This window comes from Sceloporus occidentalis, unplaced genomic scaffold (genome assembly GCF_023333645.1).
Source record: "Sceloporus occidentalis isolate IW3139 unplaced genomic scaffold, rSceOcc1.0.p SCAF_3, whole genome shotgun sequence".
Taxonomy (NCBI): Eukaryota; Metazoa; Chordata; class Lepidosauria; order Squamata; family Phrynosomatidae; genus Sceloporus; species Sceloporus occidentalis.
In genome coordinates, this window is record NW_028316983.1 from 216772542 (window position 1) to 216788533 (window position 15992).

A 15992-nucleotide genomic window follows, 5' to 3' on the forward strand; every position below is an offset into this window, starting at 1 on the left:
TAAATGACCAAACAGAAATTTTGCAGTTAAGGATAGGAAAATTCCTCCAGTTTCTTCCTAGGCATGAACTGATTCTTTCCTCCTTAAATCAGAAGTTCATTTTCCAAAACAATCAATTTTCTAATGGTATCCTCCCTTGCCAGTCCCACAAAGCAACCTTCTGTTCAACACCTGTGAAGATGACGGCAGTCACAGCAATGATATGTGGGTAACAGGGGCAAGATTTCCCTCACCCTTTTCATCACTTCTGCAGCACATCAAGATTACAGGGTTGCTTCGGGGTTTTGTCAGCTATACTTCCCAAGGGTCACTGCTCTTTAAGTCTTGAGATGAGATACAAAAGGATTGGGGGTAAAGGAAGAAAAATAAACACCCTCCTTTCTCTCTACTGCTCCTGCCACTGTCGTTCACTTTTGCTGGTAATCAAAGAGAACAGTGGATTTTAGAATGGCAAGGAGGGTTCTGGGAGATGGAGATGGTTGGGCAATGAGTAGGGCAGTTTAGAATCCTTCTCAAACTCAGATTTTGTTCCAGGTTTGGATAATGGCTGCTGACTATGCTTGCTGGGGATTCTGAGAATTGTAATCCAAAAAGTTACTTTCCCAAGTTCCTATTTTGTCTGGTCTGAGCCCACTCATGTAGCAGAGGCTTAAAATCAAGCCCTGGTTTGTGAAACAGGCTTCCACCGGAAGCATGAAAATATATCAGTGCAAATGATGTAGGTTTTCAAACTAATACAACTTTCTCTGTAGATATTGCTTTTTAAATTAAGACTTTTGTTTTACTTTTTAAAGTGAGCCAACAGAACAATCATTTATACAAATGCTCACATGGAACAATAACCTTTCCAAAAGGAAATGTGATATATCCTGAAAATGATCTGTTTATTATCGGGGTTTCTTTCTATTTTTTTAAAATAACATATTGACATCCCTTTATCTTCAGACATAGATGCTGCTATAATTAAAATGATTTTGTGTTCTGATCTGTTCCTGCTTAAAATTATTAATTGAAACTCTGGTTTATTAGTAACATGCTAGGCGTTTTTATTCCTTAAATCATAACATTAACAAATGCACACAGCTGCCAAACTGCTATACTCATGTTTTTAAACAATTCTTACCAGCTTTCTTCCAGATCTCCTCTGGCACATATCCAGACGCAGGCCTGTGAAGGAATTCCCGATGTGAATCTATAAGAAGGAGGGGGAGGATAAGAGAAACAGAAGAATATCATAAGTAATGGTTCAACAGATCTCAAAAAATTGCCCTCCCTCTTTGATGCTTCAGTCAGGGAATATAACCTTTATATACATTGAAGAGGACAATAAAACTGTTTATTTCTAAAACATCTTTCAAAAACTCATATGGCATAATTCTGTTACTCACTAATATACAAACCTCTTAAAACAAGCCATGAAATAGATTCTTCAAACCTTTTAGATTTCCTCCATTTGAGTTAAGACTTCATTAAAACATATATCAAAATACCATATGGTATCTTTGAAAATTTATTTTTTGAAAAAAAAAATGAACTGGCCTCCAAACTCTAGCTGTAATGTAAAAAAATAAAATAAAAACAGTCATTATTTTTCTTGATTTTTCCTTATAAGAGTCACCAGCTTTATCTCATTATCAGATTTTTGGAAAGCACAAGCCAAAACTGGAAGTCGAAAACCTATTGATTTGGTAAAAGTGGGCGAAAAAACAGTTCTATTCTTAGCCCAATGGTCTGTGGCAAGAAGCTGCAAATCCTGGGTTGTATCCAACCGTTGTGCTATACTTGTGGAAAGTTCTTCCACTTGTGTAGAACTGACTCTTCCAATCCATCTCCCTGTATTCACCCAAAACTGCTCCTGTGAATCCTCCAGAATAGTTTTGGATATAGCACAGAAAGCTGCAGTAAATATATCTTCATTTAAAAGAGGGACTTGGATTTTTGATGTTAAATGCTGAATGTTCAGCATTTTTAAAAAACATGGTAGAGAACTGACTCATTAAGAAAACTAAAATAGTGACCATGGAGGATATTCACAAATTCAATATAGATGACGAGAAAACTGAAATAATCAAAGGCTTCCTACATTGTGGATCAATCATTGACCAGAACAGAAATTGCAGTCAAGAAATCAGGAGAAGAATAGGACTAGAAAGAGCAGTTATGAAAGAATTAGATAGGATCCTAAAGTGCAAAGATATACAACTGAAAATTAAAGTGAGAATTGTTCGTGCCATCATATTTGCCATCACTGTGTAAGGTTGTGAGAGCTAGATGGTGAAGAAAGCTGACAGAAAGAAAATCAGCTCATCTGAGATGTGATGCTGGAGAAGGGTTCTGTGAATACTGTGAATGGCTAAAAAGACAAACAAAATGGTAAAAAGTAAATTGGGTCTGAACTTTCCCTAGAAGCCAAGATGACTAAATTGGGGCTGTCATACTTTGGATAAATCATGAGAAGACATGACTCAATAGAAAAGATGATAATGCTCAGAAGGACAGAGGGCCGTAAAAGGAGAGGAAGGCCAGACACTAGATGGATAGACTCAGTCAGAGGACATGGCCTTAAGTCTGCAGGAACTGAGCAGGTCTGCTGCGGACAGGGTGTCTTGGAGGGTTGCCAAAGGTCAAAGTTGACTTCAGGGCAATTAAAAACAAACTGAGGAGGAGATTGCTGCAGGTTTGTCTTCCTCTTCATATTCCACCCAGTTCTTGGTTTAAGAAAACATATCTTGTCCTGTAGCATTTTCTCTATGCCACTTCAGCTTACAGGTGGAATATCCAGTGATGCCCTCTTTTGATATGGTAGCTTCTTTAATTGTGCATTCTCTTTTATATAATAAGATATGGTCCCATATCAGAAGAAAAGTGGGATGGAGAAATTAAATAAATAAATAAATAAATAAATAAATAAATAAATAAATAAATAAATAAATGATTTAGTGCTCTTTCTCTATAAAAAGGCTCTCCTGTACCTAGATACTACGAAAGGGGATTCTAGCCCAAATTGTTTAATTATGTGTCTTGCAGGGGAACATTTGAAGACATGTGAAAACATAGATCCTGCATCCCCAGTCAGAACTGGAACAGCCCAGGAATAGTTTTCTCCTGTGGTGAGCTGTGTGTCCGAACTGGAACAAAATTTCATCTCAATACTAAAATCCCAACAAAGGCTGCATGCACATTGCAGAAATACTCCAGGTTGACACCACTTTAATTGCCATGACTTAGTGCTATGGAATTCTGGAAAATGTAGTTTGTTCTGGCACCAGAGCTCTCTGACAGGGGAAGGCTAAATGTCTCACAAACAAACAATTCCCAGAATTTCATAGCACTAAGTCATGGCAATTAAAGTGGTGTCAACCTGGAGTATTTCTGCAATGTGGATGCAACCAAAATCCAATTTCTGAAAGGACTTCCTTTAGAGCAAACAAAGAAATAAATAAGGAAACCTGATGTTTTCTTTTAGAAAGTGGAAAGGTACTGGCATTTGTTTCCTAATCAAGCATATAAACAAGAACAACAAAAGGTTTGAAACTAGTTGTAAAATGTCTGCATGATCAAATGCCATTATAATACCACATTTGTGACAGGTCACTGCAATCATCAATGCCACCCACACTCGCTGGCTGTTGTCACAACAAATCCTAGAATCAGGCCATACAAGCAAAAGTCAATCGAAATAATGTCTAGGCATGTACTAGAATGTTTACAGAACTGCCAACTGTAGGTCTCACATTTTGACACTATTTCACGTTACAAACTAAATTATGTTTCATTTCTATTCTTTATTCTGAAATGAACCAAAAATGAGGTGATAATACAGAGTTGTTAAAACACAAAGAGATCATTTGGATCACTTTTTTTCTTAAAAACCCAGGAAAAGGTGATTCATAGCTGAATGCATCTGGCAGATGATGTAGAGCAGGAAGATAAAGCATATTTGTTGAATCTGGCAGCTTTTACAATACAGTCTGCAGTAAGTTTCTCATCTGGCAGTCACAGAAGAGACCTCTTTACCATTCCATTAATCACTGGGCATGTGATTTAGATTCTGTTAAAAGGAGTGGCAAAACAGCTGCTAAATTCAATAGATTATGGGCTGTTTGGTAAAGAGAGGAATGTGAAACAAGATCTTGCTCTGGGTTTCTCTGGAAATATTTTGAACATATTATTTAGGTGCCCTTCCAATGGAGCCTTTTTTTTTTTTTACTATAGACAAGCCAAAACCTGTGGTAGTGACACAAAGGAGTGGACAGCTCCTTTGGTGGTTAGGTCAAGACACCATATACATTCCCCTCCAAGGTGTGGAGAAACACTGTGCTAGGTATGGTGGGGAACTGAAGTAGTAGGTAGACCAAGCTGCTTGGCACTGCTCAGAATGCAGAGCCAGAAGTGTCTATGGGCCCATGTACATCGTAGAAATAAAGCAGTTTGACACCATTTTAAGTGCTTCTGCCCTATTTGATGGAATTTGTAGTTTTACAAGGTCTTTAGCTTTCTCTGCAAAAGACTGCTGGATGCCTTCCTGGATGCCTTACAAAACTACAAATCCCAGGATTCTGTGGGATGGAACCATGGTAGTTAAATGGTGTCAGATTGCATTATTTCTACAGACTATGCTATTCTACATATGGGGAACCCAGGGTAACTGTCAGTAAGAATGCTGGAGTGCTGCCTGGGATATTATACACTGATTCTGGCTCTGTATGGATCAGCACCACCACAGCTCAAAGCCAAAAAACATCATTTTATTAACTTGAAGATCCCTTATTTTATCAATGTGAGCATTCCCTCTACTGAATTATGATGCATGTATTATATATATATATATATATATATATATATATATATATATATATATATCCATAGCTACACTTTAATACAGCTGAATTATATTCAGTTTTGTACTCTGGACGCTACAGTTCAGGAACAGCAACATTATTAGGGGTTTGGGGGTTGGTATAACTACACATTTCCTTCCTTGTCTTGAATACTCATTTGCTATATCTTCTAATATTATGGGGCAGATGCTATGCAATAAAATATTTTCAATAACGTATTTTGTTACATTGGAATTGTTGTTAAAAATGGAATATGAAATGCTTTGCTGGCTTGTTTAGGTACACAAGAGTCAAAAGTAAGTGAGATTCAATTACATCATTGACTGGATTGCCAGCTAATTGGTGCAATTTCCAAGCAAAAATATCAATCAAGCTCATGTTCCAACCACAATTCACATAGATAGTGAAGCCAAGACTCTGTTAGAAGAATTAAATCAAGATTTTACAAAACACTTCCACCATAGTTTTTAAATAAAATATTACAGTGAGAAATATGGTATAAAGAATTATGAAAATAGTCCAAAACATATTCTGAAGTTTTTAAAAATAAATTATGAAAATAGATATGAAGGTAATATGTATGGTTTTGTACATTTTGAGACAAATTTCTCCAAAATGCTAGAACAGGAAGTAAGCCAAAGTTCTTAAAAAGACTATGAATCATAGCAATCTTCTTCAAAGGAGAGGGGTTGTGGGATTTGAAAGTATGGCAGGAAAATGGTTTCATTCTTCTTTTCTTTGAGTATGTTGGCAATCCACATTCATCTAGCTGTCTGCTCATCTTGGCTGGTTAAAATGTCTAAGTGGAATGTAGAGTTCTACTGCCTCATCACATCATGAAAAGAAAATCCCTCCATTTCTACAATCATCAGTCCTGGAAGAAACTAATTTTATGCAGGGATTATTTAGTTTGTTCCAAATCACTACCAAATCTCTTCTTGTTGGAGGGATTCGCTAAATTAGTGCATAGACACTGTAAGGACACCTTGACAATACAGACTTCCTCAACACATTTTGCTTAGGCGTGTGTCCTGAGACGAGCTTTAAAATCCCTGGTGGCTAATACATGCCTAGAAGAAAAAGAGAGAATTCTATCTGCCTGGCTGAACAAAACCTATTAGTTTTTAAGATGCCTGAGGATACGTTGAATTAAATTAAACAGTCTGAATCTGAGTACAGACAAAATGGAGGATATGCAGCTAGGCATTAGGCCTCTGCTGAAACACTCCTCTAGCACAGAAGAAATTTGAGCCTCTCTAATCTATGAATGGTGAAGAACTGGGTGACCCTGCAGATGTGGGTTCCTCAGGAGGATACACCACTGGATGGAGGCAGTTGAGAACTGGAGCTAAATGAAGACATTGGATTCAATCTCAACCCCGAATCTGCAGGAATGATATGACCAAAGACAAGGCCAGGAGGGAAAAATGGTTCTGCTCCCAGGAAGATCTCCTTATGAGTACTGCCCTCCTTGTGAGCTGGACTTTCCCCACAGAGAAAGCTAAGGTTGAATGGCATACACCCTTGGCATACACTTTGAGGCAGCAACTAAATATATGGCTCTGTGCTGGCAAGAAAGGTGCTGGGAGAAACTGCATAATCTCACTCTAGTCAAAGCCTACATTCCAGGTTTATGTTGACTACTCTGTTGTGTATGATGTTAGCAATAGCAATAGCACTGACATTACTATACTGTTTATTGGTGACCTCAGCACTCTCTAAGCAGTTTACAATTGTCCTCAACCAGCTAGGTACTCATTTTAGCAAGCTATGGAAGGATGGAAGGTTGAGTCAAACTTGGAGCCCTGGGATTGAACTCACAACCTTGTGGGTGCAGTACCAGCATTTGACCACTGTGCCACTAGGGCTCCCTTGGACAATATATTGTTTCACATATTATTTTCTTGATACTGTTCTACTGTGCTGGCTTGTTTGACTGTGGAATTCCCTACTCTGAACTGACAATGAAAGCTAAGTCTTGGCTTTTCTTTATCACCTCCCTAATTGTACCTCTGGTTAGACTTTTCCTGGGCTAGAACTGAGTGGCTTGATAAACTATTTGGTCTGGGAGACTACATCCTGTACAGATTCTGTCACAGGGTTGTACCTGCCTGGGAAGCAGATATCAAGCCATCTAGGGACAGTGCTGCCAACAAGCCTTGAAGATATTCCCCGGAATGTTTTACCAAAATCCCTGGAATTCCCCAATATTTACCAGAATATTCAGTCAAAATCCCCAGAAAGAAAATTAAATTCCCCTGATTCCAGGGAATTCCCTGGAAATTGGCAATGCTATCTAGGGGTGCATCCTGCAGGGACACTTGCTCTTGGTTTGGCTTACTTCCACCTAGACTGGAAGGGTGGAGCCCAGACTATGACCTGCTACAAAGCCTGTTTTTGCTAGAGGTGCCTAGAGATGTCAGATGCATATTATGGGAGGAAATGGTGAAAGTGCTGGCCAAAATTAATGCTTACCTCTTTTTTGTTTTTTGTTTTGTTTTTGTTGCCTTATTGTAATGCTGTTAGTTTGACAAGTCTTTGAATTTAACTGGTTTTAATTTGTAATATTTTGATACTGATAAATGTTCTGCTATTGTGATAGTGAGATGGATTAAGTAGATATTCATTAAATTAATGAGGATTTTTCTGTTAAAGTGAAAAGATCAGCACTGATTTAATTTTTTAAGCAAAAACATTGCATTTTGCACAAAATACATTCTCCTTATGCAAAAATGTTGGTGTTTTTTTTGCAAGCAAGCAAACAAACAAATAAGTAAAATGTATGACACATCTAATCAAACCAATCTGAGGCCTGTTACAGACTGCCAAAATAAAGCTGCTTCGGGTCACTTTGGAGATATGCTGTTTAAATGATGCATGCATCCTAAGAATCCAGAAGCTGCACCAAAGCTGCACTCCAGTGCTTAGGAATGGAGTGTGGCTTTGCCACAACCTCCGGACTCTTAGGACCCATGCATCATTTAAATAGCACACCTCCAAAGAGACCCGAAGCAGCTTTATTTTGGCAGTCTGTAACAGGCCTGAGAGAGTATTTTTAAATGGTGTGCAAGAACAAAATGAGAAAATACTTCTGTCTCTAGTAAATATATTCTGCATGTTGAATCTGTTTTCTATGCTGTTGCCTTTTTTTCAGGCATTTGATAAGAATCACTTGTTCATACCATAAGCTAAGCCATTTCAGAAAGGGTGAACAACCCAGGCTTCTCCAGCACTCAGCTCAAGACTTTGCAGATGACACCAAAATAGGAGGAGCAGCAAATACCCCAGAGGACAGGATCAAAATTCAAAATGACCTGAATAGACTAGAAAGCTGGGCCAAAGCTAACAAAATGAATTTCAACATGGAGAAATGTAAGGTACTGCACTTAGGGCGGGAAAATGAAATGCACAGATATAGGATGGGGGACACCTGGCTGAATGAAACTACATGTGAAAAGGATCCAGGAGTCCAAGTAGACCACAAATTGAACATGAGTCAACAGTGCGATGTGGCAGCTAAAAAAGTCAATGCAATTTTAGGTTCCATCAATATAAGTATAGTGTCTATATCAAGAGAAGTAATGGTGCCACTCTATTCTGCTCTGCTCAGGCCCCACCTGGAATATTGTGTCCAGTTCTGGGCACCACAATTTAAAAAGAATGTTGAGAAACTGGAGCGTGTCCAAAGGATGGCGACTAAAATGGTGAAGTGCCTGGAAACCATGCCCTATGAAAAATGCCTTAGGGAGCTGGGGATGTTCAGCCTGGAGAAGAGAAAGTTAAGAGGTTGTATGATAGCCTTATTTAAATATTTGAAGGGATGTCATATTGAAGAGGGAGCAAGCTTTTTTCTGCAGCTCCAGAGAACAGGACCCGGAACAATGGATGCAAACTACAGGAAAAGATACTCCAGCTCAACATTAGGAGCAACTTCCTGAGAGTAAGGGCCATTTGACAGTGGAACACACTCCCTCGGAGTGTAGTGGAGTCTCCTTCCCTGGAGGTCTTTAAGCAAAGGCTGGATGTCCATCTGTGGGGGATGCTTTGATTGTGATTTCCTGCATGGCAGGGGTTGGACTGGATGGCCCTTGTGGTCTCTTCCAACTCTATGATTCTATGACTTCCTCCAGATTGACATAGAACTATTAATAAGCATTACATTTATTTATTTAAGGGATTTATATCCCACTTTTCTCCCAAAATGGGATTTTTTTGCCCAGTGATGTGTATTTTTAAAGAAAACATTGCCTCTCTCCTGTTGTCCAGGACCTCACCTATTTCTCAGAAATTCTGAGATATTACAGAATTTGGGATGTAAAGTTTGACTAGATAGCCTTCAACACAACAGGATTGAAATGAATCATGATTATGTTGTTTCAATGCATGTACACGGACTGATGTTTGCTCCATCATACCCAGAGAGTACACTTTGGTCATAAAAACTTATCTTTTCAAAGTTACAACTGGAAAAATGTCAAGCATTAAAGGAAAGGAGTAGAGGATGATGTTTTATCTTCTGTAACTCATGAGATTCACTACAAATGGCAACACTATAATCATAGTTATAGAGAATGGAATAAACTTGGTTATATCCAACTATACCATCAGACCAACTGTTGCAGATATCATTCCAGAGCTATGTATAGAACTGGAGAATAAAAAAAACAGAGATGAAAACAAAAGGATAGAAGATGGATCTTAGCATACTTTTTCTGCACTGGCAAGGATACACATCTCCTCAAGAAATTAAAGAGATTACCCATTTCACAAGATTGTAACAAATGAAGATGACAGCAATAAAAAAGAGAGCGTCTATTAAACTAGGCAAAGAACAGAGCATTTCTAATCATATTGCAGCTAGAAAATCTATTTCGAAAAGAAGGAAAATATTCATCTCTTCAAATACTTGGCCTACTGTCAAAGTGATGTAAAGTTTTTCATGTATACGCTGCAGGAGTTTAATCAACCATGAGATCAGGAACAGTTGATAAATCAAAGAGAACCTGTCAACCCGGATGTGAAGTTCAGCAAGTACAAGAAGCTGGATGGAATGCTGTGGATCATCAAGAGAATCTGATTCAACTGAAATAAGCAGTGCTGCAAGCATGGAAAAATAAAAGGCATATTGACAGCTGAAACAAGACAGAGGAAATATAATCCATGTCCATTTCTAACATTCACCCTGATTTCTCTGAGGTTCATGTCAACAAATAGAAACACACAGCTTAGGAAACTAGCCTTTGTCCTCACTAGCATAATTATAATCAAGAAATGATTAAATTGGGCTATGATTGAAGTATTAATTATACTCTTTGAGAGAGAATAGGAAATGGGATATAATGTAGGACTAGAAGCTGTTGATTACACAGTTGGCCTCCGTTATCCACTGATTTTTTATACACGGATTTAAGCATCCATGGCTTGAAAATATTAAAAAAAAGGATAAATTCCCCTTCCCATTTTATCTAAGGGACACCATCTTGTTATGCCATTGTATTTAATGGGACTTGAGCATCCACAGATTTTGTTATTCACAGGGGTTCCTGGAACCAAACCCCAGCAGATAAGAGCCCACTGTATTATCACTCAGTTTGAATAAGCTTGGGGTTATTTTTTTATCAGGGCCTGCCGCTAGCATGCTACACTGAATGTTTTCAGTCTGACTCTTTGAGCCACTTGGGCTACTTTCCAGGGTAAATACGAATTCAGGGTGAATGTCAGTAGTGTGCAGGTGGATCTCTCATTTACATAAAATCTAGTAATGTCTTGGCCACACAGATTGGAGAAAAGAACAGCCTTAAAAAAAAAAAAACCTTTCCCCCAGGCATCAACATGTGCAGTTATGTAGGTCAGTGTGCATGTGTGCACACAAGGTATTTGCGCAAGGTGTATGTGCAAATTCAAATACTTTTCAAATTCTTCATGTGAAATGTATTTATTTGTATTTTAAACACTACCTTATCTCCAAACCCCTCTACATTATCTCTATTTTATATAGTGCAACTGTACAATATAAGTAAGCCCCAGTAGGTTCAGTGGGACTTTACCCAGGTGAATGTTCACAAGATTGCAATCTTGATGGGACTGGAAAGGAAGGAAGTCCCAAGGACATCAGAGGAAATTACTTGTTCTTGGATTGAGAAGGTACCCCTAGTCCAATTCTATTCTTTCTTGCCAACATCTACTCCTATTTGTCCTTAGTGGGCAACATGTGTCCCGGCCCCTTCCACCCAAAGACTATGTGATTTTGTGTAAATGTACAGGTTCAAGGGCAGAAAATAAACAAAAACAAACAACAACAAAACCCACAACTTCATGTGGCAAAGATTATGTGATGATTTCCTAGGTTGGAAAGAGGGAAACAAATATTGCTTTCTGTTAAAAAGTAGTAACAAAAACACCTTCCCAAGTGACCATGAAGTGACCCAGTCTGCCCTCAGAACAGAGAACATGCAAAAAGGACAACAAAAACATGTTTGACAGAAAAATATTGAAATAGAAACATAATTGCTTTTATCCCACGTTTGAGCCCTGAGGGCCAGAAGAACTCAGGACTTGACATGGGGGGGAGTCAACGAATGCACGTGTAGAAATGGGGCACAAATGTATTTCTAGACTCCAGACTGAGTTTTGGAAACTTCGGAAAGATATATAGGAACTGACACAAGGTGAACTGAAAGCTACACTGCAGCATTTTGGGACCATTCTCTTCCACTTCCAACTCATCAACAGTGATGATGTGAGATAATTGGCCACCAGTGACTAAAAACAACTTGTGGATTGGGTTCTTCCATTGCACTGGATGTCAAATTGTAACAAAATGGTACTTTTGTAAAGCAACTTGCCAAATATGAATGATCCTGGATCGTTCAAGGGTGTCTTCCATAAGTATTTAATCCAAACTGGCACTTGATTATAGATACAAAACAAACTTTCCTCCTTTCACTTGGATACACTATTCATGTAAGGATTCCCTGGGGTAAGGATTTTATTTCTATGCAAGGTTGTGAAAGTAGAACAATGAAGAAAGCTGATAGGAAGAAAATTAACATGTTTGAAATTTGGTGGTGGAGGAGAGTTCTGAGGATATCATGGATTGCCAAAAAGATAAATGAATGAATACTAAAGGAAATCAGGACTGACCTTTCGCTAGAAGTCAAAATGACTAAACTCAGGCTATCATATTTTGGACACAGCATGACATGACATAACCCAATGAAAAAGACAATAATGCTCAGCAAAGTGGAAGACAATAGAGAAAAGGAATACCCCTTTACAGCAGTACTGACTCATAATAAATTCCTTATCTATCTATCTTATCTAAGAGGCCCATTAAATGAAGAACTAAATAAATAAATCATTTGGTTCCAGGCTGAATATACAATACCTGATATCTAGAAGGAACAAGACCATAGCAGAAAAACATCTATTTTGCACTGGTAACAACCTGATCTCTCCAGGAAGGGCTAGGAAAAACTCTTCTGTGAAAGGCCTGGCAAACCATTAGCAGTCAATGCAGACAATACAGGCAAGAACTTGGAAAAAAGACTTTCTGGATTAACCCCCTGCCATTCAGATCCCCACAGCTAACATGAACATTGGACATAGATTCTATGAGATTTCTGGAATTGTCATTGGAAAAAAACAACTTTTTAAAGCTCTGGCATGACTGACCATACATGCAGCTTCCTACATTCCTCCTTTCTGCTTTTCCATAGAAACCTTTTGGGGTAACTAAACTTATTGTGTCTACAGCAGCATATGGTGTATGAAGAGGAATTCCTTGTTAAGAGGATGAAAATCAAATACTGTTCATAATGTTAAACACCCTCCAACAAAAGTGCCTGAATAAAGTGATAGATTATTTACATGATTGCCCATCACTTTCTATCAAGTGGGTTGTAAATGTGAAGCATGTCTGAGTGATATTTTTATATATGTGGATTACTCAGGACTGAAGCAATTTTATTCTCCTATCTGCCATGCAAATATTTAAGCACTTATTTTATTTTACACAACAATAGACTAAACCAATTGTAACTGTCTGACATATCTTAGGCTAAGCATATATGCTGATGTGAGTAGTGTATAGAAATTTCTGGCGTGCCATAGAAATTATAGAAACGTTTATTGGATTTTCTTGTTATACTGGAAATTAGTGCATGGACAATAGTTATATTATTCAATAAGTGTGGCAAAGGACATTTTGGGGGAAGACTTTAAAATGCAAATCTAGGTAGTATTGTCTACCTCAGTAGTGGTTCTCCAAGATCTACAGCAGTGATGTCTTCCATCTGAGTTAGTTTTAATGGAAAATATCAGGCACTGAACATACAACTTTTGCATGCACCTTCCTAGTTGTTCATCTCATAGTAGTTATTTTATTATGAAGGTCATCAAACAGACATGGTAAGAGCACACAAGAATCAGCCATTTGCTTTGAACAAGTAGCCAGAACCAAATCTTTAGTACAAGTGAAAAAAAAGTAAATCTATATCTACACATAGGATCATAGAATCATAGAGTTGGAAGAGACCGCACAGGCCATCCAGTCCAACCCCCTGCCATGCAGGAAATCCAAATCAAAGCATTCCCGACAGATGGCCATCTAGCCTCTGTTTAAAGACCTCCAAGGAAGGAGACTCCACTCTGAGGGAGTGCATTCCATTGTTGTACAGCCCCTTACTGTCAGGAAGTTCTTCCTAAAGTTGAGGTAGAATCTCTTTTCCTGTAACTTGCATCCATTGTTCCGGGTCCTAGTCTCTGGAGCAAGTGAAAACAAGTCAGCTCCCTCTTCTCTGCTTAATGACCTCCAAGGAAGGAGACTCCACTACACTCCGAGGGAGTGTGTTCCACAGAACAGTTAAATTCAATGTGGAGGCTGCACTAATACTATGTATGCAATATTTTCCTTCCTTCTTTCTCTCTTGATCTTCTGTGTTAGAGACATTATAATAAACTAGAAAATGGACAGATTATGGCTACATTTAAAAGTGATCTACAGAATGTATAACCATACAAAATCATAAAAAGGGAGAAAGACACAAAGACATAACAGATGGCATGCTCCCCTCCTCCACCCAAAGCTACTGGAGATGACAAGCTGGTAATTTTTACAGGGTGGATTAGCTCATTAAAAATGACAAAGGGGGATCTGTGACATTTGCAACACAGAGAGCAAAAAAGCAATATTTATACATTGTGATGGCTTCAATTAAATTTTAGATTCCCCCCCTCAAATAAATAAATACCATGGTCATGATCCATCAACTCCTTTTGAGACAGAGGAGTGCCAACTGTAAGTAATGTATCTGTTAGCCTAAGGGCCACCAGAAATTGCTGTCCTTCTCGCCTATCTGTGTACCATAAGTACACAGACGTTTCTACTGACATTTATATGAAAAATCAAGGATAAATATTGTAGTTGTTCTTGGGGCAAATAAAACAAACGGGCACTCCCTCTTTCAGAATAACTACACATTTTATATGATACTGGGATTTCAGCAGATGGCACTTATTTTGATAGAGAGTTTAATATTCTGTAAATGCAAGGCTATGTGTGGAACTGACATACAAGGTGGTCATTTTAGCTATCAGTTCACACAACTATTGGTTGACAAATTTCTCCTCCTTAAATAGATGATTGATTTTCCTGATTCAACTGAATGTCTGGAGAGGGAAGTTGTGTTCCATTCTATTTCCTTCCCTCTTTTATTGGCTGTTTTACATAAAGAGAGACAATGTCACAGTTGGAGAAAATTGGAACAATATAAAAAAGGATTGGGAGAAAAAGGAGGATGTGAAGCAAATTCTAAGGCATACAACATTATAAAAAAGACCTACAGATTCTGTTTTGTGTTTTCAGTTTTAGAGCAGGTACAATACCTAATGGGATCGGATCTGGATTCACTGGGCTCTGCTGCCTAGAATGATTGCTACCATTGCCTTTTTTTAAATCCTCTGCATCACTGTACCGCCGTATCCAGTAATTAAGTTCCTCCCGGTCAGCTTCCTGACATCGCCGTAGCACAGTGAGTGATCGCCTTGTTTTTTCCACCATGTCCATGATGCAGTTCAAGAGCTAGTGGTCAGAAAAGAGAAAGCAAGGGGTAAGAATTCTATCTGTTCACTATGTTTACATCCTGTCTGTTATCCAAGAAGTTCTAGGCATCATATAAGAAACTTGCCCATCCCCTCTCTGTACAATTTAACATGAACTATAATCCTCTGAATATAGGTAGGCTGAGAAACTGTTTGTGGCCAAAGACATTTGAACCTAGGTTTCCTTGGGATTAGCCAGACACTGTAATATTTTGCTAGTTTTTAATGCTTTAGTCATTTTTTCCCTTCTTAACCATTACCACAACCACCACTTCTCTCTTCAACTTCTCTAACCTGTTTTGAAGAAACCATTAGATTTAAATGAATGTGATCTTTTGGACTGGCTCTCTCCAATGTACAATTGGTTGGGAGGTTATAAATGCTATATTTCCAATATATGCTATACAAGGGTCATAGCAACCCAGTTCATAGTCATACCAATGAGAAGGTGTTGGGTTTCTGTGGCTCTTTCCCCTTTTAGAACTGCTTCACTTTTTGTGGCTGATATTGCTATAGGGAGCAAAATCAACACAAGCTTCTTCTAGTTACAGAATCATAGAGTTGGAAGAGACCACAAAGACCATCCAGTCCAACCCTCCTGCCAACTTTATATGAATGAGAATGGAAGTCTTCATAACTGTATAATCTTTATATTTTTTCATGCTGTGCACAGTGATTTGAATAATTTAAATAACAAACATTTCAGAAATTTTATTAGTGTAAAAACTGTCATACTGTCATACTCATTTCTTACATGGTCAAGGTGTTTCCATTCTTCTGCCCATTCTCTGTCTGTTAGCCTATGATCAATCATTTCTTCTTGACGTGTACCATGTAACCCTACCAAAAATGAGCATAAATAAATAAAAATAAAATATCAGTAGCATGCAGACATTATCTAAAACATATTCTCTATATGTCCATCAATCATAGGAACCTAGAGTTTTGCCTAGTGAAATTCCAGGTTATTTCCTGTTGAGAAAAATTTTCCTGGTGATCCCAAAACCCATGAAATTGTCACAAGCCCACCAGAGGACATTGGGGAAAATT

At 38.2% G+C, this 15992-nt stretch overlaps 1 protein-coding gene across 6 annotated transcripts in view; it reads right to left on the bottom strand.

The window, feature by feature from the left end:
- LOC149317488 (protein CBFA2T1-like) overlaps window positions 1–15992 on the bottom strand; it is a 182606-nt gene that overhangs the window by 27039 nt on the left and 139575 nt on the right. For all 6 annotated transcript variants that reach the window (XR_016280642.1, XM_089517606.1, XM_089517604.1 and 3 more), the window contains 3 exons: window positions 15697–15782; window positions 14727–14922; window positions 1124–1192 (listed from right to left, as the gene is read on the bottom strand). Coding sequence is in view for 5 of the 6 variants with exons in the window: in XM_089517606.1 (XP_089373732.1) it covers window positions 1124–1192; window positions 14727–14922; window positions 15697–15782 (351 nt within the window). In the remaining variant the exon portion in view is untranslated. The remainder of the gene's footprint in view (window positions 1–1123; window positions 1193–14726; window positions 14923–15696; window positions 15783–15992) is intronic.